Source organism: Cydia fagiglandana, chromosome 10 (assembly GCF_963556715.1).
Source record: "Cydia fagiglandana chromosome 10, ilCydFagi1.1, whole genome shotgun sequence".
NCBI classification, from domain to species: Eukaryota; Metazoa; Arthropoda; class Insecta; order Lepidoptera; family Tortricidae; genus Cydia; species Cydia fagiglandana.
The window spans coordinates 20,906,456-20,932,467 of NC_085941.1; the positions used below are offsets into that span (position 1 = coordinate 20,906,456).

The following is a 26,012-nucleotide window of genomic DNA, read 5'->3' on the forward strand; positions in this document are numbered from 1 at the left end:
AATACAAGAAAAGCAATTTCAGCAACCAACATCAAAATCCACTTGACTTAAAACTTCATACAACTTGCTAAAAAAGAAAAGTACTTAATTTCAACATTGCTTGGATATGAAAATTATAGGTACTAAAGATGTAAAATGTTGAAGATAAGATTCCACGCGGACGAAGTCGCGGGCAACAGCTAGTTCATAATAAGTAAATGTTCTCGGTATATTTTTCTACACGGTTATTGCCAAACTTACTTACAGTTGGTTTCGATTTATAATTGAAAATAGACTCCAATCGAGTGACGTAAATTATTAATTGAAATAGTTACGAACATTGCATGACTAATAAAATAATCCGTAATCTGATTTTCATGAAAGTTTTCAGAAACCTTTTCCGTTGTAACCTGGATTCCTAGTTTAGGTAATACCTAGCTTAAATCTAAAATAGGCCCTTGAGGCTCCTTGAAGCGTTGTATACCTACCAAGTACCAAGGACGCTGGCGGCATTACCTCGTTGTATCGCAATGTTGATACGTTGTGCGACCAGCTCTTCGGTCACCATCAGTTACGTCGACCATGGGTAGGGACCTCTTGGACCTAGAGTATGTATATAGGGGTTTTAAAAAGCGTACCCAATTCAAAAATATCTAAAAGGATTTGATTAGCCACAAAACAAGGAGGCGTGTTAAAATTAGATAAAAGATATAAATTATTACGACAATCTATAATCCGATATCTATTCAATACAAATTATACGGGTAGCCAAAGCTTATCTTGACATTATCAGTAACGAAGATTTGATAATGAACAAAATTTACTTTATTTTGTACATGTGCCAGTAGCTCGTAGCCCTGGAAATGGCAAGCGTGGAAAAGCTGGAAGTTGGCCCCCCACAGAAACCAGGGACACCTGGGAAGGGGGTGGACCTGGACCAGATCCTCGAGGAGGACTTGGGGCAGATGGGCCGGTACCAGATCGTGACGCTGCTGCTCGCTGCGCTGCCCATCATGTTCTCTGCCTTCGCTTCGGGAGAGTACATCTTCACCACAGCCAGGATACCTACCAGGTAAACAAGGTCTTATTTAAATGGACTTGGAAATCTCGCTACGTCCATGTGTTCTAAATCGTACTTAATAAATATTTTTTCTACTCGTCGACTGTAATTTTTCAAATAAGATTTTTTATACCAAACTGCAATTGGGTACTTGTAATGTATGTGCTCCTAACTGAACTGTAATATTAATTTCGAAACGGTTTAGTCAACTATCGCCGCCATCAAGAGGACGAAACAAAACCATAGCTCAAATTACTTAATTATTTATTTTAGGTTGTATAGTAGAAACAATTGGTTCATAAGTCAGAAACGCGCATGTGTCGCCCTTAATATAGCAACATCCATAGACTACGAAAACTACGACCACCACCACGTTGCTTGTTGTGTCCATAGGCTAACAGTACTCTACCAAAAAAACTCTCCATTATACATTGTATCACGATTTTATAAAATACTATTTACTTTGACTCTTCTTGTCTGTAATCTCTGGTTATTGGCGTGAACTGTTGTACCTACATCTACTATAGGTCCATATAGAGGCTCTGTGAGCTGTAGACCTCGCGACAAGTACAGGTAAATGCGACCTGCAGAGGAGAACATGGAAGCTGAACCGTAGACCTTTGCTGAAGCTCGATCAGTAAACAAGGGGATCCTGTGCTGTTTCTACTCCCTCTTTCATGAATATTGAAAGCTCTGTCATTTTATGGCCTATAGTTATAAAGTTTATTAAGGTGAAGTTCCATAGGCACTAACTTTACTTATCTTCTGTTTATCCTGATTTCCTTCAATAGTCATAAACTCATAACTTTCTTCAACAGATGCGTAATCCCAGAATGCGACGGGAGCACCCCAGAGTTCTCGCCAATCTGGAAGCCGAACGCTATCCCGCGCACAGAGAGCGGCTTCGACAACTGCAACCGTTACAGCAACAGTTCGGAGAACCACGCTGGGAACACGTGCCCCGCTTGGCTCTTTGATAGGACTCGTACGGAGGCCTGCGAGGAGTATGTCTATGAGCACACCAATAGCGTTGTATACGATGTAAGTAACTTTGCTCTTTGATCGAAATCACAAAAGAGCTGCAAGGAAATAGTCTTTAAATTCGTTGCATTCAGTCGGATTATAACGAAAATAGCATACTATTTGTTGTAGGGTCTATGAACCTTAGAGAATATAACCAACGGAGTGGTCATTAACAGGCGTTCCCCTCTGTCGAAAAAAGGCGGCCAATGGTCAACCACATGTCAAACACATATATGGACTGACGTTTATCTGACATGTGCTTATGTGTCCCTCCCCCGCAAAAAACGGCAGACTATTTTGTAGGTACCGAAAAATTATAGACATGGCGTCTCCATTGGTTATATCCTCTAAGCTATGAACCTGTTATGAGAACAGAATACAGAATATCGTCGTTCGGCTCTTTGATCTCATTTGCACAGAGGAATGCGTGGAGTTCGTCAAAAGGAACGTGGCGTCTTTTCATGTGAGTAACAAAAATACACCGCAATTGCAACTTGATCACAGCTGCAAATGAGCTTCGAGGATTTTTTCTATTTGATGTACAGTCACCACACGGGATGGTTATGCCATTTAGGGTTCTTGCTGAATTGGAATTTTGTAGCGTAAGTATTGATCAACCAATTTAGCTGGGACCCTAAATGGCCCAACAATCGCGAAGCGTACGTAAGTAAGTAACAATTAAAGGTCCAAGTCCATACCACACTCCTACATTTAGCGGATCGACCATAATTTTATTAGAGATTAAAATAAACTTTCCGTTTTGGGCTGGTGGAGTGAAAAAGTTCACCTAATATTAGCTCGACTGTACTGGATATACTTCTAAGTATTTACGTACCCATAATATTATATCCTGAAATTGATAGTAACTATCACTTTATTTATTATACGTTAAACACATCATATTAAATAGTGAATAGAATCAGGCGTTACTTTGCGGAAATCCATATTAGGTAATTAAAACCAAAATGGAATTCCAAAACAATAATCTCACTTGAATTTTATTACAATACTAGCGACCCGCCCCGGCCTCGCTCGGGTTACACAAAACCTTAACAAATTTAAGTGTAAACCGCATGAAAATCCGTTCAGTAGTTTTTGAGTTTATCGTGGACATAGGTACCTACATATTTACAAACAGACAGATGCGGCGGGTGACTTTCTTTTATTATAAGGTGTAGTGATAAGTAGCCTCCACTTCACCCGTGACTCTATCCGCATAAAAGTCGATTTCATTTCATTTCATTTCATTTATTTATTCATAAAACAATTTTACATTGTGTTTGAATTATGTTATAAATAACTTAAAACTACAATAAAAACTGTCAACAGTGTCAACTACAATTAAAACTGTCAGACGAATTTTCACACTCCTTGGGGTTAAATTTTAAAAAACCTGACCTGATAATTTTGATAATTTTGTATAAGGTTAATAAAGAACACTTTATTTTTAGTGGAATTCCGAAAACGTTTTTGTTCTTAATTGAGAACATCAGGCAAAATTCTAAGGTTTCTTAAATACCTAATGCAAGTATTTTTAATACTGCCCAAAGTAATTTTATATACTTATCAACTTATTTCGTTAGGTATGTAAATAGTCAGCCTGCCAACAGTGCGGACCCTAAACACAGAAAATATGGACTAGTTTTGCTATGAAAACTTCGCTTTGATCTATCTTCAGAAAACTAACTGTTCCACCCTTTATCTCTGTTCCAGTTCGGCCTGGCCTGCGACGAATGGCGTCGCTCCCAGATCGGCTCCATCCGTACCATCGGAACCCTGCTCGTGCTGCCGATAACAGGCTACATCTCCGACCGATGGGGCCGCCGCGTGGCGCTCACTATCAACGCCTTCAACACGGGCTGGATCGGACTGGTGCGCTCGTTCGTCAACAGCTACGAGTGGTTCCTCACGCTCGAGGTGCTGGAGTCTACGGTTGGCGCTGGATGTTACTCGTCTTGTTATATTTTGGGCAAGTCTTCAAACATAGTCTACGTCGTGATTCCCCAAAAGTGACTCTATCCCCATGTCAAACAAGTAGTGATCTCCCATGGAGACGATAAGAGGGATAAGATCAGATGATGTCACTTTAGCGTGTCGAATTATGTATGTACCTCCCTGCAAATTTTAGCGCTGAAATCAGCTTCACTATTGACTGGAGTGGTTTATCGCACGTAACCATTTAAAGGGTGACTCACGCTAGACTGGGCCGTGCCCGGGCCGAGACGTTCGACATGTCATTTTCTATGGCGGCTGATCGGTGATCACGTGGTGGATCCATAGGAAACGAAGCGCCAAGAGCTCCAGCCCTGCCCCGGCCCGGTCTAACGTGAGTCATCCTTAAAACTATAATTGATTCTGTTGCTACAACGACAACGTGATTAAATCATTCTCAGCTAAGTATACCTACATTAAGTATATGTTGCTGCAGTAGGGTTGTTAGTTGTGCTATAGTAGAACACTTGTAGTTTTGTTTTTGGGATTGTATTAATAGTTAAGTGTGCTCAAGCCATAAAAAGGTCAAATACGGCGTTCACTGAATAAGAGATTTCCTTTGGTAGAATCAATCTTTGTGTTCCTAAAATGTATTTTAGAAGTGGAGCCACCCAGATTTTTGATGCAGGTGGGGGGTGGGAGGGTTTTAAGGGTCAGTGACGTCTGAGGTCAATATTTTTTTAAGTATAGGTTCTATGTCAAGTTTAGTATCACTTTCAACTAAATCAAAGATGTAGACATAGGTTTCATCAAAATCGGTTCAGCCGTTATTGATTTCTCATACAATTTTATACCTTTCTTTTCACTTTTGAGAGATTTTTTTTTAATAAAAAGTAGGTATCCTATTCCCGTTCTTCTCCGGGACTCAAAATATCTCTATACCATATTTTATCTAAATCGGTTCACCGGTTATTGGATCCCCATACAAATTTCCATCTCCCTTTTCACACCCTTAAGGGATGATTTTTGAGATTAAAAGTATGCTATGTTATTCCCTGGGGCTGAAACTATCTCTGTACCAAATTTTAACTAAATTGGTTTAGCGATTTAAATAGGCGTGAAGAGGAATTAAAAATATTTTTTTTTCATATTTTATGTGTTTTTACTTCGGAATGGTGTCATTATGATATCATAAATAAATTCGGCATCCCCGATTTATACGAAAACGATACCAAACTTGGCCTAGTAGCTTTTTAAATATCATAGATATCAAGATCAAGCTGAGAGCCCCCCCCCCTAAAAATTTACATCAAAAATTTCTGTGGCTCCACTTCTTAAATCCATCCTTGGGTCCTAAGGACCAATCCTGCCAAAGGAAATCTCTTGTTCACGCAACGCCACCCACCCCCCACCCTTAGCACCTTCCGCTATAAAATTAACAACGGCACGTATGCTACATTTCAGTGACGGAACTAGTCGGGCCTAAATACCGAGTGGTCGCCGGCGCCACCATCTCCACCCTCTTCGCGCTCGGGCAGGTGGCGCTCGGGTTCATCGCCTGGGGCGTGCAGCCCTGGCGCTCCCTCACGCAGGTCCTCTACGCGCCCCAGCTCCTTGTCGTCTGCTATTTCTGGGTCCTTTCCGAATCCGTCCGCTGGCTCATGAGCAAAGGACGCTATGAGGAATCTGAGCAAATCCTTAAGAAAGTTGCCAAAATGAACGGAAGAGAGCTATCGCAGAAGTCTTTAGAAGCGCTTAGAGATTCCGCTGAAGCTGAGAAGAACAAAATAAAGCCTAAAGAGCCATGGCTGCCAATTTTAGTCATCAAATCAAAGACGATCCTCTCAAGATGTCTGGTATCTCCTATCTGGTGGATCACGAATACGCTGGTGTACTACGGGATGAACATTAACGCCGTGAACCTAGTCGGTAACAGTTACTTGAACTACGTGGCGGTGGCCGCGGTGGAGATCCCGGGGTACTGGACGGCGATCCTGCTGCTGGACCGGATCGGGCGCAAGCCGGTGCTCATCTGCGGATACTGGTTGTGCGCGGCTTGCCAGTTCATATTTGCTTTCATGCCGGACGGTAAGTAAAAAAAATGTTTATTAAAAAATGTTTTGAATTTTTTTTAGTATACTGAACTGGGTTCTCCATAAAATCTACAAAAAATTTAGCTTTCCATCAGAAAAGGGTCCTTATGCTTCAATGTGCAATAGGAAGAAGGACCTATGTATCTATCCCAATTTCTGTTGGAATATCCGATAAAAAGGACCTTATCGCACTTGAAGCATAAGGACCCTAGAAAGAAAGCCACAAATGTATAGATATAAAGCAGTTATCTATTTACGGTTCGTTGAACTTAAAAACTATTTACCACCCTTTTTCCTGCGAAATCAGAAAAGTGGTAACTTATTAGCCGTTCCTATTATATTACCTACTCGTTCATACCTTTTTTGATATAATTGCATGTCCTCTGGTCCCCAGGTCACGCCAGCCTTTCCATGGCCGTGTACCTGATCGGCAAGTACTGCATCGCCATCGTGATGACGTCAGTGTACGTGTACACAGCCGAGCTGTACCCCACCAAGTACCGGCACAACCTCTTCGCGTTCTCCTCCATGATCGGACGGCTGGGATCCATCACCGCGCCGCTTACTCCATCATTGGTAAATTTATAATTTTCATGAACATCCTCATGAAATGTAATTTCATAAGAACCCTGACCCTTACCTCCTACTAGATGGCCTAGCCAAGAGTCACTTTTTTAGGAAAAAGGTCGTATTTCGTAACTTCTGTGTGGTTTTAAGAGGCCCACTGATTACCACTCTGCCGGACAATATCGGCGTGTTATTTGTTAAAAGCATAATTTGACAGCTCCGAACAACTGACAGACTGATATAGTCCGGCGAACTGGTAATCTGTGACCCCTTTACATTGCGGGCGAAATATATTGTGTGGGTATTTTTTTCATTAAGTACCTAAGTAATAATTTATTATTTTAAGTAAGAATTTATAAGCATTTATCTGGGGGCACGGCCGTGCCCCCGCCAAGATGAAACAAAGGGCTAAAGGCAGTGCATATCTTTTCTCAACACGTCTCGTCGTATTTTCGAGTAGTGGCGGATTAGCCACGTGGCAAAAGTAGCAAGTGCCCCGGGCCCCACGTATTTGGGGGCCGACGGATTGTGGCCGTAAAAACCTAAGTTTCACTTTGTTACAGCGTCCGACAAAATTAAAACAATGTATGGGCTCCATGATACAATTTGCTACAGGCCCCGCGCTAGCTTAATCCGGTACCTACTGGTTATACTTAATCAGTTATTTAAATATCCATACAATTATATATAATTATTAATTATTTATATATTATAAATGCGAAAGTGTGTCTGTCTGTTTGTCAGCTCTTCACGCCTAAACGGATTTAGTTTAAATTTGGCATAGAGATAGTTTAAGTTCCAGGGAAGGACATAGGGTAGTTTTTATGTCAGAAGTCATCGCTAATGAGTGTGAAAAGGGGGTGGAAATGAGAAAATTAATGAAGTGCCTGTTAATAGGTTTAACCAATTAAGCATATCATGCTCGAATTGCTATTAGATTTTATCCAGGCGCTGTACTTTAGCTGCTCGTACTAATTCCACGCAAACGAAGTCGCGGGCAAAAGCTAGTTTGTTTATAAATAACCAATTCAATTGGTCGCGCAGGCTACGGAGGTGTGGGCGCCCTTCCCCTCGGTCCTGTTCGGCAGCGCGGCGCTGCTCTCCGGGGGCCTCATCTTCACCACGCCGGAGACGCTCGGCACCAGGCTGCCGGACACCATCGAGGAGGCTGAACAGCTCAGGAATAACAGGAATACCAATCAATAACTATACCACTTACCAATAACTGGAAAGGGCTTGTGCACAAATCACGCGAGGTTCGATAGGGGGGGGGATCACGATAGATCACGTTGGGGGAGGGGGGTAAAGGAGACTTCACGTGTATTTTTCTACTGTGAACGAAACTAAGAAAAAAACCTACCACATGATTAGATAATTTTTCTCGGTTTCGTTAAACATACATCTTCACTCTGCAGCGAGTCTAACGAAAATAGAAAAATAAATAATATTTTCTACATAAAATATTATTTATCTTAAAATTAAGTCTAACGAAAATATTTCAAAACAATACACGTGAGGGGGTGAAGGGAGGTAGTTAAAAACCTCACCAAATATCACCAAGGGGGAGAAGGGGTCAAAAAGAAGCCGAAAACACCTCGCGTGATTTGTGCACAACCCCAAAACTAATAGCAATTTACCTGATACTCCAGTACCTATACTTAGAATTAGAATGTAAAATAAATAAAAATTACAATCACAAATAAAAACTAAACATTAAAAAAATTATAAACAGAAAATCTACCCCAAATCGCCGTCTATTGGCAGCGTGGCCAGAAGGCTGGCAGCATTGCCACGTCGTATAATGGCAATGCTGATCCGCTGCGCTAGACATGACCCAGTCCTCTGGCCACGCGTCAGTTCCACTAACCTGCGGCTTTCATTGAGAACCCTGTGTTCGCTTTCCCCCTAAGGCACCATAGTCTCAATCCCAAACGGCTCAAATATGCACAACCACTAATATATGGTTGCATACTTGCGCCGCTTGAGGAGCTCGTCCGAACCGGCAGCCGAGCCAGCCTTGACTGCTGCCATACTTATTACGCCATACGCCAGTATGTTTTCAAGCAGGCATGGTAACATAGATACACGCAGGGTCACACACCTAACACATGACAAACATCCTCGCAATACGTGACCAAAGTGTGGTCACATGTTTTCCTGCTTTTTAGGGTTCCGTAACCAAATGGCAACAAACGGAACCCTTATGGATTCGTAATGTCTGTCCGTCTGTCTGTCTGTCCGTGTATGTCACAGCCACTTTTTTCCGAAACTATAAGAACTATACTGTTGAAACTTGGTAAGTAGATGTATTCTGTGAACCGCATTAAGATTTTCACACAAAAATAGAAAAAAACAATATATTTTGGGGGTTCCCCATACTTAGAACTGAAACTCAAAAAAATTTTTTTCATCAAACCCATACGTGTGGGGTATCTATGGATAGGTCTTCAAAAATGATATTGAGGTTTCTATTATCATTTTTTTCTAAACTGAATAGTTTGCGCGAGAGACACTTCCAAAGTGGTAAAATGTGTCCCCCCCCCCCCCCCTGTAACTTCTACAATAAGAGAATGATAAAACTAAAAAAAATATATGATGTATATTACCACATGCAAACTTCCACCGAAAATTGGTTTGAACGAGATCTAGTAAGTAGTTTTTTTTTAATACGTCATAAATCGTAAACCGCAATTTTATTATGTTATTAAGTACTTGCTGCTACGGAACCTTTCATGGGCGAGTCCGACTCGCACTTGGCCGGTTTTTTCATTTACATTTAGCAAACATGAGATCATTTTTTTCTCGATTTCTATACATTATACAAATTATAAAACAAAAGGTAAATAAAAAAATGCAAATAAATGACTGTTGTTAAGTATACACAATTGTTATATTGTGAATAAAAAGACTTGTACATGTTTGTTAAATGTCACCTGATAGATATTTACATTTAAAAAACCTTACTTTTATTTAATCATTTTAATCACGTATTGTAGGAATGTACCACATGTGATATATATTGTGTATGACATGTGGATATGCCGTGTACACATATTGGGCCAATGTAGACCACCAAGCTAACTTTGCAAGCTTTTTGCAATATCTGAATAACCGCTGCTTGATACACGCACGCAGTAATAAATAAACAAACAAATGTACCTACAGTTAGGTAAAGGTAGTTATTAAGCATATAGGTAGTTCTAACACTTGGAAATAGTTATTTGTTTTACAATGGGGCAAAGTTGTCGTTTAACCGCTCGTGCTAATATTGATAGGTACCCGAGCAAGCGAAAGATTCTAAATTTCTTCACCACACCAACCCGAAGTAAATATTAAATGTAAAATATCAAACAAAATTATACCAGACAGGTTACATAATTGGCGACTTTGACTATTCAACTCATACGTTTACTCCGACGTCGGAGTTTGTGGAGCTCGACCACGGACACGACTTTTATGCTACTCAGACCACTTTGGATAATCTTGGACGCCGTATCGTCATAAGTTGGTTTGATATGTGGGAACGGAACTACCCTGAAGCCGCCGATGGGTTCACCGGTACCATGACCATACCTAGAGAGCTCAGAATAGTAAATGGCCAGCTTGTGCAGAAACCCGTAGTAGAAATTGGCAACATCAAGGGTAATAAAGTTTCGGCGACAGAGGGAAATTATACTCTATCTGACAAAGCCGGAGAAGTTAATGTTGTTGCCGACGGTCGTACGGACTTTGAACTGTACATTGCGTCCAGTAATGTAACAGTGACGATATCTTACGATGCAGCGAACGGCAAGGTGACGCTGGACCGCGGAGGCTCCGACGGTGTTCGTCGCACGGATTGGAGACCTGCAGGGCGCGGGCAGCTGAAATGGAGAATCTTTGTGGACGCGAGCTCTATTGAGCTGTTCTGCGGAGAGGGCGAGGTGAGTTTCTCGAGCCGATTCTTCCCTGCAGATGCCGTGACCATTTACCAACGTGGCGGAGCATCGGTATTCAAGGTCCGCGACATTGTACGCAGCATGCCTCGACCGACATGAAGAGTCCAGTCTTTTCATATCCGGAAACCGAATGCAGTTAAATTATTTAATTTGCTTTCATATCATACACATAAATGAAATATGTATATGTTATATGAATAAAAGTACATGTTATTATTTTTTCTTTTTCTGTTGTTTTTACCTGTGGGTCATGTGGATGTATTAAGTAATGACGGTAATATAATTAATTTTATAAATAGGTATAATTACTTAATGTCCTCCTTACCTAGTCGGTAGTGACCCTACCTACGAATCGGGATCTTTGTGTGCCCCAGTAAAGCCTATACATATAGGTATTGGGTGGAAAATCTTACGCAGATCGATCTAGCAAAGCTTGTACCTACATACTATGGATACTATTTGGCGACGATATTATACCTCTCGCCCCTATTACTTACTTGCCTAACCATAATATAAACACCCCCTTTAGATTTACCCTAAAATATGGCCATGTGATCGTCTAGCTAGTAGTTAGGACCCCTCTGAAGTGAACCGCGGTAACCTCAAATTCTTTAATGAGTATCAGCTAAATTTTGGACTCAGGTTTTATTTATTTTTCCCTAGATTTTATGAATAGATATTTATCGTTATAAAATTAATTATTTATGAAAGAAAGTAATTATTTAAAAAAATCGAATCACCAAATTAGAAAACCATTTAAAATTTATTAGTGTAATGTACCTAAATGATGGATTAAAATTTAGTATACCTAATGTATTTAAGTATTACAGTATATATGATGATAAAAAATATAGAAAAATGTTGTTGGTAAAATCCTGTTACACCTATTAAGTTCCCGGGATAACATAGAAGTAGCACTCCTGAGGTAAGCTCATTTACACCCTAGGATTTTAAGGATAATTACAGTTAACAATCAACTTCTTAACGATGTGTGATTTAGGGCCAGTTGCACCAACCACATTTGACAGACTGATCAACGTCAGCCGGAGCGCCCCGGCGCTTTACCATGAATCTTTCCATACATAAAAACTTAGCGAACTCTTTAACGATACGAACAGTTTGGTGCAACCGACCCTTATTCACACGTGCTACTCCGTATGCCTGATGCAGGTCTGGGAACTCTTAGTCCGATTTGCAAGTATCAATCGGAACACCTACCCTATCAGTTTAGCCGGAAGGGCTATGACCATCACTTCGTAACCTAAGCGCTAAGAAGTGTCAAAATATCCATCAGTCATCAAAAGTACTTATCTTTTTTTATTTTTTATTCAAAAGCTAGGGATGCTAATCCCTTAATCTCATTCCCCAAAACTGATAAACAAGACAGAATTCCTAGTTTTCTAGATGTATAAACGAAGCACCGAGTTTATTTGCTAACTATTATGTTTAATCGAGGCCGAAATTGAGTGTTCACTCAATTATTTATCCTTTGTACTGCTCTTGCCTGACAAAGGATCCCTAAAGCAAACCGTTCTTCAAGCCCAGAATTGTATGCGGTCCTGAATCCAGCTGATAATTACTTAAGAGATTATGTTGTGAATACCTGATTGTATTACTCAGTACCTCGTTCCTACACCAGACAACCAGAAATGAAAAATAGAAATAAAATTTTATAGAAACATTACATATTTCTTTCCCCATATAAATTAGAAATTAGGAAGATTTAGACAGTTGAACCCACACACATATTAGTGTAGTAAACGAAGCAAGTTGTTGTATGGAGACCCATGCATTAATTCCTCAGTCGATGAAATTTTGCTTGGTTATTGTATAGTATGAGCCGAAACTAACATATAAATATCCAAAAAAAAAAAAACACTCCTAAGTTAAGTATTTATACGTAAAAATACAAATCTGTTTATATATTGAACCGAGTAATTCCTCCGTCCAAAATTATTTTACCAAATAAGTTATTTGTATCAGTATGTGATACTAGAAAAAAATCTAAAACTTTTGTCAAACATGAGAATATTTTTTTTAGGATAATTCCTTTTTTGGCGCTCATTTTCATCGGAAAATTGCTCTGCCATTTTTTCCTTCTTATATGATCTTAGAATATAATTTGGCGTAGTGGGTAAGAAAATCCAAAAAAAAATGCATACCCAAGTTTATGTATTTTAGAACTATAAAAAACTGAGAGTGGAAAATTTCTCAGCCTGATTTCTTTTTAAATATATACTAAGTAGTCACGTATATACGTAAATCCAAAATATCCAAAAGAACTGTCATCCCTTGTACACCCCGCTCCCTATACACTGCTCCCGATATGTTTAGTTTTGAATACGCTCGTTATTTTTTTGGATGTTTTTATAGTTGAATGGAAAGAAAACTGTGAACTTAATTCAATAAATAAAATGGGTAGAGACATTTTCCACAGCGAGTAAAAAGGCAATTTCTGAAAAAAAGTATAGTTACATGGTAAATTTTTTAGATTTTCAATTTGTATGTATAAATCGGCAATAAAATGGCATTCCAGTGAAAAAATTAGACTGAGCAATTTTCCGGTCCAAGCCACGCCAAAAAATTATATTTTGTTAATATTGGTATTTCTGCGGGGATTTTTTTTTTGATATTTCATATATTGTTGCAATACGTTACATGAACATGTCCGGAGAAGAAAGTTTAAACGGAGCAATTTTCCGTAAAAAGATATTAACGATTTAAGACTTTAGGTATTTACTTAAATACTATTATTATTATTCTTTGGAAATGTATACAATACTTTTTATTTATTGATACTTTATCATACTGTAAAGCTTTTTCTGGCTGAGGAATTACTGCGGGGTCCACTACCTTTATTTACTACACTATATGTATTTTAGGATAAAGAAACCATATTTGAAATTTTCACAGATGATCAATTTCTGCTGCCGCTATAACAACATATACTAAAAAGCACGGAACCCTCGATGTGCGAGTCCAACTCGCACTTGTACGGTTTTTTTTATGTTTTTTACAGTTCTTACTCCATGCCTAACCGCGTAAAAATATTTTTTTCAATTGTACCTACCTACTAGCCAAAACCCAAAACCCAGTTCTGATGACGGGATCCATGAGGAATCGAGGGAACGCTTCAAATCCTTAAGACCTAGTGATATTTGTATTTTTATCAACAAATTAACCATTTACATTTAAAAAAAAAAGTGGCATTTGATGAAGTGGAACTGTTGATGATGATCAGAACAAAACTTGTTAATGACGTATAGTTAATGTTTGGCGATTTGTCCTTTTCGGTCTGTCTGCTCTTGTGTTTTAAACTAATATAATCTAAAAAATACCTACGCAAAATTAAAAATAAAAATCATGCCCTAAAACAGAAAAGTGCCACTTTGGTCTCTCTTAGCAGTAGGGCTTGCAATATCGGATGGTCTCCAATTCCGGAACTGATTTTCGATATTGGATTCGAATTCCGGAATTCCGGAACTGGTTCCGGAATTAGGGGTTATCGTATTTTACTTTATTTTTTTTTTATAAAATTCAACAAAAAATGTGAATATCTGATACTTTACGTTTATTAAAGTTAATATTGTTTAAGAGAAATTTAATTTGAAGTACTACAGATAATTTCATCTCTTTTTTACCACCTTATTAAAATGGTTACTTTTATTCAATTCAATTCAATTCTATGATACGCGGTATTTATTCGGGGAAAATTTAGTTGCTAGCAAACCATTCATTCAATGGATAATTTTATAAAATAGTTAAATATAACAGCTCTATAATCAGCCTACTCTTCGTAACATAGTACGTAGTGGTGTTGTTTAAGAAGTTGAAGGTCGAAATTTGGCTTTTTCCTTCCTAGATCCTAATTATGATTCAGAATATCATATATTATATGCTTCTACAGGATCCGAAATCGTTGATAGAGAAAACCTTCTATCTAAATCGAAGATTCGCTCATGTAGGATTGAGACTATTCTGACTATTCTAAGCAAGTAAATCACTTTGCTTTTTTTTTATGAGCCCATATTGTCCCACTGCTTTATCAAACCGAAAAGTAAAATATACCCATACTATAGGTCACTGAATGACTAAGAGGCACTTATTAACAACAAAAAACATCAGTATAGTGTAGTTTCTTAACAATTTTCAATAATAAACGTATTAAAACCTGAAAAAAGTACTAAAATCCAATTCCGGAATTTTCGATATTCAGTTGTATCAATTCCGGAATTGTAATATAGGAAAATTTGTCCGAGATTCCGGAATTTCGAGATTCCGGAATTCCGGAATGCAAGCCCTACTTAGCAGGGAAGAAACAGCCCTTTTCCGTATAGGTGATGTGAAAATAAAATTGTATGATATTCGTTTCATAATTTTATTTTTCTTTTACAAATGAAGAAGTATTTTATTGAATTGACGCTTAATGTAAATTACTTATAGCATGAAATCAGAAAGACAAACATCATTTAAAATGTAGGTATATTTGTAGCAAATTAGTAAAAAAGGCTGTGCAAATTTGTGACGTAGGCTGTAGGCCTATATATCGGGTATAAAAGCTGCAGCGAGATCAAATTCGGCATCACTGAAGTTCCATACGGAAGCCAAGATGGTGGGCTTACTGAAGGTAACTGCTGCTCTGCTCCTATTCGTGGCATATAGTAATGGGGAAGTGCTGGATCGTGTCGTGTATAAAAAATATAATTTTAAAGTAGAGTGGCATTGTAGTGAATAATAAAAAATAATAATGTTTTAAATGTTTACATTGTAGTGAATAAAAAATAATAGGGTTTTTAGATGTTTAAATAATTAATGGAAATATTAATTTATGGCCATTGTCGTGTATAAAAAATAATAATGTTTTTAAATGTTTAAATAATTAACGGGAATAATGCCTCGGATGAGATCCGCAGTAAAACATTGGACTATTGGAGTACAAGGGTCCTCTTGTTATTCTAACCTGGTTAATGGGGAGACTTGGTAAGGTATTGAAAAGATAAAACCAAATATCTGACATGCAATTTAATATACTCCGCTAACTACTTACAAGGCACTCCGCTTCAGGGCGGGCGCTACTCAAAATACAATCTGTTTCTATAAACCGTTGGCGGTTATGGGGTGACACTATGGCAATCCTTAATCTACGGTCGCGAGACGGGCGAAACGCGGAGTTTTGGCCAAAACCTAAAACGAAAGTCTAGTGCACTCACGGATACCGGGTGTAGCTTTCATCCTGGAACTTAGCGTAGCAGACAGATCGACGTAGATCAGCGGCGGGCGTTCATCGAGCCCCAGCTGTGACAAGCTAAGGCGAGAACAACCCGCGGTGCTCGGACTTTCACGGGAAGGACCCGCGCGAAGACACCTTGGAGTCGTCGGACGGCAGCATAGCCATCCGACACACGGCCTGCAGGTCAAGGCCGCGTCCTACGGCGTAGAAGCAGCGTCAGCATGACGCTCAGCAAAATCGGGGACGCGCAACAGCGCGCCAGGGAACACGATCACCAACCGTGCTCATGTCCATCGGCGACACGGGACGCACTAAATAAATAACGCGCACAATTCATGCACAGCAATATACGCACTTTACAAATCGGTCTCCCACCAGCCGGACCAGGCGGCGGAAGGAGACGAGTCAACTCCTCTCAATCTTTAATTAGGAGCCATCCACACGCTAGCGTATTCCCATTCCAAGTGTCAGTGTCAGTGACAGTCTGAAATCTTCCCCTACCCGTCACGTTGCGTTTCGATTCACATCAACACATTAAACGTCAAACCAACTTAAATCTTTTCTAAATCAAATGATTCTCGAAAAATATCAATGCTCATTAATACTTGTAATATTTTAAGTGGTTAATAATAATTACTAATAATTAGTTATGGCAGGTGTCCGGACCTCTCAGCAATAGCCCAATCTTTTGACCATGTACCCGTGAATGGGTTCTAGCAGGTGTATTACATAACAGCAAACTTCTCCAAAGGGCCTCTACGTGTTGGATCTGTATCCCCACGCACGCCTATCAAATGACCGGGATGTAAATACCCGTGACTTAAAAAAAAAAAAAAAAAAAAAAAAAAAAAAAAAAAAAAAAAAAAAAAAAAAAAAAAAAAAAAAAAAAACTTATAATTTTGTTTCATTCAGAATACCTTCCTTCCGATGCGGTAACTAAACGCATAATTTATTTTCTGACAGTTTATCTGCCAAAAATCTCAACTCATCGACACCGTCAAAATCGTCATTTATGTTTCATAAAAATTCCGAAAATGATTCTAAAATACAAATTAAATTAGGATGTGACCTACTTGAGCAGTTAGGGCGGATCACGAGGATCATTTTGGTATGCGTGAAGCCAGGTTTGGTCCAACAACCTCTGCACAATCTGGGTGACAAGTTCCGTTCGAGTGGCATGCTCTTTGGGCTTGTTTCTTCGAAACCAGTTAGCCAGGAGGCAGTATATGCTAATCAACCTACAGCTAAGAAGGTACATTACAGTTTTACATAAGTGTCATACTCTGGTGTATGTTATTCTGTCGAAAATGCGACACTAATGTTGTACCGGTTATCTCGTATGGAAAAGTATGTATCTATCATAGGCAAATATGTAGCATCGCTACAATCGGTACTACCCTCGCTACCACTTCGCCCCACCGTACGGCTGGATGAACGATCCCAACGGATTCTGCATCTTCAACAACGAGGTCCATCTGTTCTACCAGTACAACCCGTACACCAGCTACGAGACCGGCATCGCGCACTGGGGGCACGCCATCAGCAAGGACTTCTTCCATTGGGAACATCAACCGATCCCCATGTACCCTGACCAGTGGTACGACGCTACCGGCGTCTTCTCCGGAAGCGCTCTAATCGAAAATAACACCATGTACTTGTTCTTCACCGGAAATGTAAACTACCCAGGAGAGACGCCCGATCATATAAACCATCAAGCCCTAGCCTGGAGTACGGACGGCGTCAACGTTACTAAATATGAGAACAACCCCATCATCAATGGTTCTTTAACCATGCCGAATTTACGAGACCCCAAAGTCTGGGAATATGAAGGTACATATTACATGGTATTGGGCAACTCTCTGAATGAAACTTATGGCAGGGCCCTTCTTTACTCTTCAAACGATAAGATTTCATGGGACTACGTTTCTGTTATCGCGCAGTCGAACGGCAGTTTGGGGTATATGTTCGAATGCCCTGACTTCTTTGAACTTGACGGTAAATACGTGCTTCTGTTTTCGCCTCAAGGTATAGAGCCTTCGGGGGACAAATACCATAACTTATACCAGACAGGTTACATAATTGGCGACTTTGACTATTCAACTCATACGTTTACTCCGACGTCGGAGTTTGTGGAGCTCGACCACGGACACGACTTTTATGCTACTCAGACCACTTTGGATAATCTTGGACGCCGTATCGTCATAGCTTGGTTTGATATGTGGGAACAGAACTACCCTGAAGCCGCCGATGGGTTCACCGGTACCATGACCATACCTAGAGAGCTCAGAATAGTAAATGGCCAGCTTGTGCAGAAACCCGTAGTAGAAATTGGCAACATCAAGGGTAAACAAGTTTCGGCGATAAAGGGAAAATATACTCTATCTAACAAAGCCGGAGAAGTTAATGTTGTTGCCGACGGTCGTAAGGACTTTAAACTGTACATTGCGTCCAGCAATGTAACAGTGACGATATCTTACGATGCAGCGAACGGCAAGGTGACGCTGGACCGCGGAGGCTCCGACGGTGTTCGTCGCACGGATTGGAGACCTGCAGGGCGCGGGCAGCTGAAATGGAAAATCTTTGTAGACGCGAGCTCTATTGAGCTGTTCTGCGGAGAGGGCGAGGTGAGTTTCTCGAGCCGATTCTTCCCTGCGGATGCCGTGACCATTTACCAACGTGGCGGAGCATCGGTATTCAAGGTCCGCGACATTGTACGCAGCATGCCTCGACCGACATGAAGAGTCCAGTCTTTTCATATCCGGAAACCGAATGCAGTTAAATTATTTAATTTGCTTTTATTTCATACCCATAAATGTAATATGCATATGTCTATGTTATATGAATAAAAGTGCATGTTATTATTATTATTTTTTTGTTTTTACCTGTGGGTCATGTGGATGTATTAAGTAATGACGGTAATATAGTTAATTAATTTTATAAATAGGTAATTAAGTACTTAATGTCCTCCTTACCTAGTCGGTAGTGACCCTACCTACGAATCGGGAACTTTGTGTGCCCCAGTAAAGCCTATACATATAGGTATTGGGTGGAAAATCTTAGATCGATCTAGCAAAGCTTGTACCTACATACTATGGATACTATTTAGCGACGATGTACATACGTATAGATAAATATTTACATAGATAACATCCATTACTCAGGAACTAAATAAATAAATGCCTACCATGACTTGCGTTGTGACTCCATGTGTCAAGCGCGACTTTAAGCATGGAGTCGCGCGCGACAAGTGCGACAACGCAAGTTATGCTAAGTTGTCAGTTGGTCTAACTTTTTGCGTACCTATACATTTCTCTGTCCTTCTTAGTAGTGATCTCTTTAAAGTGGTCCGACTATTCGCTAGGTGCACGATTGGTGCTGCCCTCGTTTTGTGGGTTTTGTAGGTTAAATCTTATTTAGTAAAATTAGTCTAAACGGCAGCCGCTAGTACTGATGTAACTACAAGCGTAATTCATCGATAAGCAGTATCGACTTTAGCCGCATCCTTATTGACAGCTCGGTTTATTACCCTATACTATCGGAACGATCGTTTGGCGTCTACAATAATGTAAAATATGCCATAAGATTACGTGTTTGTATAGTCGCACCTATAAAAGTCTGCAGCGGATTTGATAGCCCACGATAGATTTTATTCATAATTTCATAGAAGTTTGACGTTTGAAATGACACTTGCACTGCGTGGGCTATCAAAATCGCTGCAGACTTTTTACGGTCTAACTCTAACAATCAGCGCCACTTCTCCCTCCACCGACTTCGTACCTTGCCAATACCTACTCGTACAATGATATAGCAAAATAGTGAAATCTTATCCAACTGTGCACCACCATGACTTGCACGTTCGCCTTGCACAAAGCCAGACGTTATAAATAAAGATAAGTTTTAATAAATAATTATTGCTCCACATTCTAATCACAATCAATTTATCAATGGCGTTGTAAGGTTTTATGGGTTATTCGGTACCTTGAGGTGGATCGTCGCGGACGACTGCAAAAATAATAAAGATACAACAAAATGGAGCAGGGTCCGAAGACAGGCGTAGATTTAAAAAAGAATCTAGTGAACGCAGCGGATAATCAAAGTGCCCATGTAAAGGTGGAAGATGAAACGAAGACTGGAGTAGATCTGGACAAGATATTAGTGGAGGAGATTGGACAATTCGGGTGGTTCCAGGTCAGGACGATCGTGTTGGCAGCACTAGTCGTCATCTTCAGTGGGATAGCGTCCAGCGAATACGTGTTTACGACGGGGAGGATTGACACGAGGCTGGTTTTAAAGATTTATTCATAGTAATATTTAGGTTTTCTGGTTTGAAAAATATTGAAAATTGAATATTTATCTAGTCAAAAATTCCTCAGAATTTAGAAGTACATCTGGCACAATAAGCGCGTCTGACACTATTTTATTTGTAGAATAGTGGTATGGTGTGCAACTGTGCGTAAGTATTTTAATACTTAGCTAGTTTAAAAGTTAATATAAGTCATCATCATTGGCCACATCATCTGTTGTAGATATTTGTTGCGGCGCTTGTGTGTTTATGGGGTCCCGCATCGCCGTTGATGGCTATAAAGTCCTATAGCATCAGTGCGGCATTTCTTGCCACACCGATCGCACACAAAACGCAAGTGCGCAGGAGGTAGTAGAGCACGACGAAGACTTTGATAAATATCTTGCACAGCGAAACGCATAAAAATATTTGACTTTCTTAACCGTTTTATAAAGACACAAGAGAGTATCATTTCGACATTTTTATACTTTTTGCGTACCTACGCTGCATGTTTCGCATTGAACTTCCTGTTTAAGAATCCATCCTAATTATTATTCTCCAGATGCCTCATCCCCGAATGCGAGTCCTCCGAGCAGCCGGCCGAGTTCTCTCCCTCGTGGATCCTGAACGCCGTCCCGGCCTCCGGCGGCTCGTTCGACGGCTGTCAGCGCTTCGCCAACGTCTCTGCTGGCGCTGGCAGCTTCGCTACATGCCCTGCTGACCTGTTCGACAGGGATACCCTCGTCGATTGTGAGGAATACGTTTACGAGAACACGGATACTATTGTGTATGATGTGAGTTACTTTTTACCTGTGTAACTAAGCTAAACTTGCACCGAAATTAAGGTGCCAAAGTGTGGAAGTGTTATGAGAAACGTCATATTTCTGCACTTTCAGACTGTCATCGCAAAATCTGTGCAGAGTTAACTTGGCATTCAGTCAGATATGTCGGTCATTGTGTCATTATGTCATTCCGCTGACGGTATACGTTCTACTAATGTATACAACAGCTAGTTAATAATAAGCTATATTTATAATAAGATTAATAAGCATCTAAAGAATTTACAGCACAAATAAAATAATAACAATAACAAAACTCCCGGTAATTATTATTGTTTTACGAACTAATTCATGATTAACTTGCGCGAATACGCCCAACAATTACGATAAATTGTAGAGTTATCTAGATGCAACTTTGTATATACCTACCTACTCGTAAAAAGCGTTGTTGATCGTTATTTACATCAGATAGCAAAAAAAAAAAGGTAAGTACATTTTACTTATTTTCCTTGAACACTATAGGTTTTATATTTTTCACCACACCAGCTCGGAAAGGCTTACTTTGCACTTCAAAAACTGATAGCAAAGTTGCATTTTATTCACATGTGAGGCAAAGTAAACAAATGCAAATTTTGAGTTGTTTTCTTATGTTTGCTGGTAGAATTGACTTTTAAATGATGATTTTGGATGATAAATACTTAATGACATTCATTTGGATTTGATTTGGTTTAATGTTTCACATTTAATATTTGCTTCGGGCTGGTGTGGTGAAATTTTTGTGTTTCACTTGGGGGCAAATTTTGTTTAACCCTCGTGCTTTGAAACCCTCGCAACGCTCAAGATTCCATTTTTCGAACCACTCGCTACGCTCGTGGTTCAATTTTGGAATCTTTCGCTTGCTCGGGTATCAATATTAGCACGAGCGGTTAAACAACAACTTTGCCCCCTTGTAAAACAAATAACTATTATTCGTGACTAACATAGTAACAACAATTTTATTATCTAATTATTGTCTAGTCTAGAGCAATGTTTCCAACTTTACACGTAGAGTTATACAAACGGAGTTTCGTTCTCATTTTAAAACTACGTGTTGGATTGTAATGAAATTTTGCACATTTGTATAATGATGATATGACACACACACTGTAATTAGTTTATATAGCTCCAGAGGGCCTACCGCGAACCACGTTCGACGTGTTGCTTCCCTGTCACACTTACGTAGGAATTTACATGTGCCATAGAGAGGCAACAAGTCGAACGTGGTTCGCGGTAGGCCCTCAGTTTATAACACAAACGAAATAGAGCAAAAACAAATTTTGCATGAAAAACTTAAATTGGCTATATTTTTTTAACAATGGTATCTGAAGCTAAGCTAGTACATATTTAAACTATTTACAGGACTATAGATATACCTTATCCTATTGTAAGTTAAAACTATCTAGTCGTTTTAAAATGAGAGCGTAACAACTTTTGTATGGAGAACAGAGTTTGCTGGGGACTTAAGGGTTCAATACTCCAGAGATACCTATTTGCGATGACCGGATGGTTAGCTGGTGTGCAAGAGTTGAGAGTCATGTGTTCGCTTCACAGTTCGGATTGGCGTGTCAGGAATGGATGCGCTCCTTCATCGGCTCTGCGCACACATTCGGCACACTCACCGCTCTGCCCATCACAGGTAAAAGGTCATCTGATATACGAGTAGTATACAGTGAAAGAAGATATTTGTACTTATTATACAACTGATTAAGTCTTAATTTGAAATAAAATATTTGCTTAGTCTTCAACGAAAATAAAGTCTAGATACGCTTGTATTACTTAACACTGATGTTAAGAATGCGCGAAAATACAATGTTCTGGGATAAGTAGGTATATAGTCTTATACGTGTTAATAGTGTTTCATGATACGTCGTCGCCGAAATCTAATGCTTAGTTATAATTTAATTTTTATGTCTATTGTTTTTATTTGATTTTGTAGTTTCACAGTGCCTTGGTTTGATACTATAATGCTGTATTACTTATTTGATTAATAAATAAGATACCCCCAAAAATGTAAATCCAATCTTTCAATTGTTGAATGATATTATAATACTTAGGTGCCATTGCATTTGCACAGGTTTCGTGTCAGACCGCTGGGGTCGCCGGACATCTCTAGCCCTGAACGCATTCAGCCGCGCTGTCCTGGGGCTGCTCCGCTCGTGGGTCAACGCCTACGTGCCCTTCACTCTCCTCCAGTTCCTTGAAGCTACGTTTGGTTCAGGAGTCTTCTCCTGCGCGTATATTCTCGGTAAGTAGGTACATATTTTATTTAACATTGCTCTTAGTCTCTTCGTTTGTGTACGATGGAATTTATCCGCCCGTCGGTCAACTCATACGTGCCTTTTTATCTGCACCAGTTCCTTGACGCCACCTTTGGTTCTTTATATTCCAGCTAAAGATCCTTTCAATTTGTTATTTGGTCTTCTTTTGATATTAACATCGTCATAATTATCACTCAGACTTTATTAAGGTTACCTGTCGTACTTGAGAAATTAAGCTAGATGCTTAATTTCTTAAGTACGACACTTTGTCTCGGGAGTATTAATATGCTAAAATTATTATTTTAACATTTTCTATAGCGATATTTTCTCATTTTCCGCTGTAGCAGGGATTAATTAGACAATCGGTTATTAATAGCAATTTAGTTTAGGCGTTTCGAAGACATGCACCACGCACCACGCACATGCAGATATTTCTAAATCCAGCCATAAAATATTTAATTTATCGTTTAATTATCAGTTCCTATACGAATTTTTGTCCGGATTTTATAGCAGTGCATTAACGATAAGATTAGGGCTATAAATATTTAATAATCGTCATTGACCTCCAGCACGGATAGCATATGGTCCCGTTTTTATTACCTGTCGTTTCCTGTGTCCTTTCGCATGTAACATATCGAGTCTCCAAAACTATTAGCTTAGTACCCCTGCAAACACACAAAAATGCTGAAGGTACTAGTTAAAACAGACAGACAGGCCGGGCAGACGATAAAGAGGCAACCATATTAACTCCATTGAATATCTAATTCGTATCGTATCGTTTAAGTACTTCCCATTGTATCATGGTATATGATTTGCAATACCTACCAGACTTTCTCATTCGCCAAGCATAATAATAACGATTTTTTCAGTTAAATGACAACTACAGTTAATAATGATGATTTCCTTGAAGAATTTATTGTTATATATATTGGTTCTCGCGCAGTGATGGAACTCCTGGGGCCAAAACTACGCGTAGCAGGAGGGGCCGCAATGAACACCTTCTTCTGCATCGGCAACATCTGCTGCGGCCTCCTCGCCTGGGCCGTCAACGACTGGCGGCGGCTCACGCAAGTCATCTACAGCCCCATGTTCATCACCATCTTCTACTTCTGGATCATCCCCGAGTCCGTCCGCTGGTACATGAGCAAGGGAAGATATGAGGAATCTGAAGCTGTGCTTAAAACAGCCGCGCGCGTCAACGGAGGGCGCTTATCTGACAAATCTTTACAAGCTTTGAGAGAATCTGCTGAAGAAGAGAAGAGAAAAAAAGCTACGGAAGAACTAGAAAAAGCTTATGAGCCTTGGTTAATAGTTCAAGTGTTCAGACACAAGCAGATCTTGATCCGCTGCATAGTATCACCTGTTTGGTGGGTGACGAACACTTTCATTTACTACGGTCTGTCAATCAATGCTGTGAACATGTCAGGGAATCGTTACATGAACTATGTGGCGGTGGCCGCGGTGGAGATCCCTGGATATTGGACGTCGATGTTCCTGATGGGGAAGATCGGCAGAAAGCCGGTGCTGATCGGGGCGTTCTGGGTGTGTGCTGCTTGCCAGGCGGCTTATGTCTTCATGCCTGCTAGTAAGCTACTTCTTAAGTTCTTATTAATATTTTACATAGGTACACAATATACCTTTAGAATTATGCTCAAATCCTATAGGATTAAGCGAATATGACGGATTTCCACTTACTATGGTCCTGACACATATTTTTCATATGAATGAATAAATGAATTTGAACATTCAAATGTTAAATGGGTTTTGTGGGTAATTCTTATATAATATACATATTATTGCATTGCGCTCGAACCAAGTAGCTTTCCTAGATCAAAGTCTCCCTAAATCAGAAAACATCAGATTATTTAGGAGAACATAAAAAATTGATTAAATTATTGTTTTTTGTAGGTTACTACGGGCTTTCTCTGACAGTATACCTGATCGGCAAGTACGCCATCGCGATGGTGATGACGGCGGTCTACGTGTACACCGCCGAACTGTACCCGACCAAGTATCGCCACAGCCTGTTCGCTTTCTCATCTATGATCGGTAGAATTGGCTCTATTCTGGCTCCTCTCACTCCTGCCATGGTAAGATAATTAAGCTCTTACGTGATAATGATAACTGTAGGTATCCAACCAAATGCCACTATGAGCTGTACATCTTCTCAATAATCGGCAGGATCGGCTCCGTCTTAGCTCCTGTCACTTCTGCCATTGTAAGATATATGTGTTCATAAGAACTATAAATAACCTATATCGCCATAACCATATAACATTAGAGGTCCTCTTACTATAGTTATTATAAAGACGAAACAAAAACATCGTCTACAAACTCTACACTGTCAATACTTTAGGTAAACCTTATTTCAAAGACCACCATAGGTCACCGATGGTCAAAGTTAAAAGTGGTGTCAAGAGGCGGTCATATAGGCTATGACTTATAGCATAGCGGTGTCACCTAAAACATTGCTTAATGCTACGCCTTTAGGTTGATTCAACATTTGAGTCTGTCAGCAGGCGAGACTATCTTATCTTCTCTAATTGTTCCCGCAGGCCGACTCAACATTCGACGAGTTCCCATTCGTGTTGTTCGGGTGCTTCGCGCTGGTGTCCGGGGCGCTGGTGTTCGTCACCCCGGAGACGCTCGGCACCACACTCCCGGACACCATGGACGAGGCGGATAATATTGGGAAGAAGCAGCCGAAATAGGGTCTAATTCAGCTAATTCTGCGCCTTGCAGCGACTAAAAATTACTTTCTGATGGCTTTTGGAACAGGGGGCTAGCCAAAATGACTGATAATTTAAACCCCCATATGAATGAATAATAATT

The 26,012-nt window shown here is 39.8% G+C and overlaps 4 protein-coding genes across 4 annotated transcripts; all 4 read left to right on the top strand.

The window, feature by feature from the left end:
• The first annotated feature begins 842 nt into the window (after positions 1-842).
• Positions 843-7,860, top strand: LOC134668270 (organic cation transporter protein-like). The gene is made up of 6 exons (XM_063525753.1): positions 843-1,051; positions 1,858-2,080; positions 3,776-4,031; positions 5,459-6,082; positions 6,482-6,663; positions 7,699-7,860. The coding sequence occupies exons 1-6, from the start codon at positions 843-845 to the stop codon at positions 7,858-7,860; spliced, it is 1,656 nt and encodes a 551-aa protein (XP_063381823.1).
• Positions 7,861-10,169: 2,309 nt separating this feature from the next.
• Positions 10,170-10,691, top strand: LOC134668365 (sucrose-6-phosphate hydrolase-like). Its single transcript, XM_063525845.1, has one exon. The coding sequence runs from the start codon at positions 10,170-10,172 to the stop codon at positions 10,689-10,691; it is 522 nt and encodes a 173-aa protein (XP_063381915.1).
• Positions 10,692-17,213: 6,522 nt separating this feature from the next.
• LOC134668366 (sucrose-6-phosphate hydrolase-like) lies at positions 17,214-18,560 on the top strand. The gene has a single exon (XM_063525846.1). The coding sequence runs from the start codon at positions 17,253-17,255 to the stop codon at positions 18,558-18,560; it is 1,308 nt and encodes a 435-aa protein (XP_063381916.1). The 5' UTR covers positions 17,214-17,252.
• An 899-nt stretch (positions 18,561-19,459) lies between these two features.
• On the top strand, positions 19,460-25,955 carry LOC134668026 (organic cation transporter protein-like). The gene is made up of 7 exons (XM_063525468.1): positions 19,460-20,102; positions 20,667-20,898; positions 22,474-22,558; positions 22,997-23,167; positions 24,124-24,765; positions 25,089-25,270; positions 25,736-25,955. The coding sequence occupies exons 1-7, from the start codon at positions 19,852-19,854 to the stop codon at positions 25,889-25,891; spliced, it is 1,719 nt and encodes a 572-aa protein (XP_063381538.1). The 5' UTR covers positions 19,460-19,851; the 3' UTR covers positions 25,892-25,955.
• The last annotated feature ends 57 nt before the right edge of the window (positions 25,956-26,012 follow it).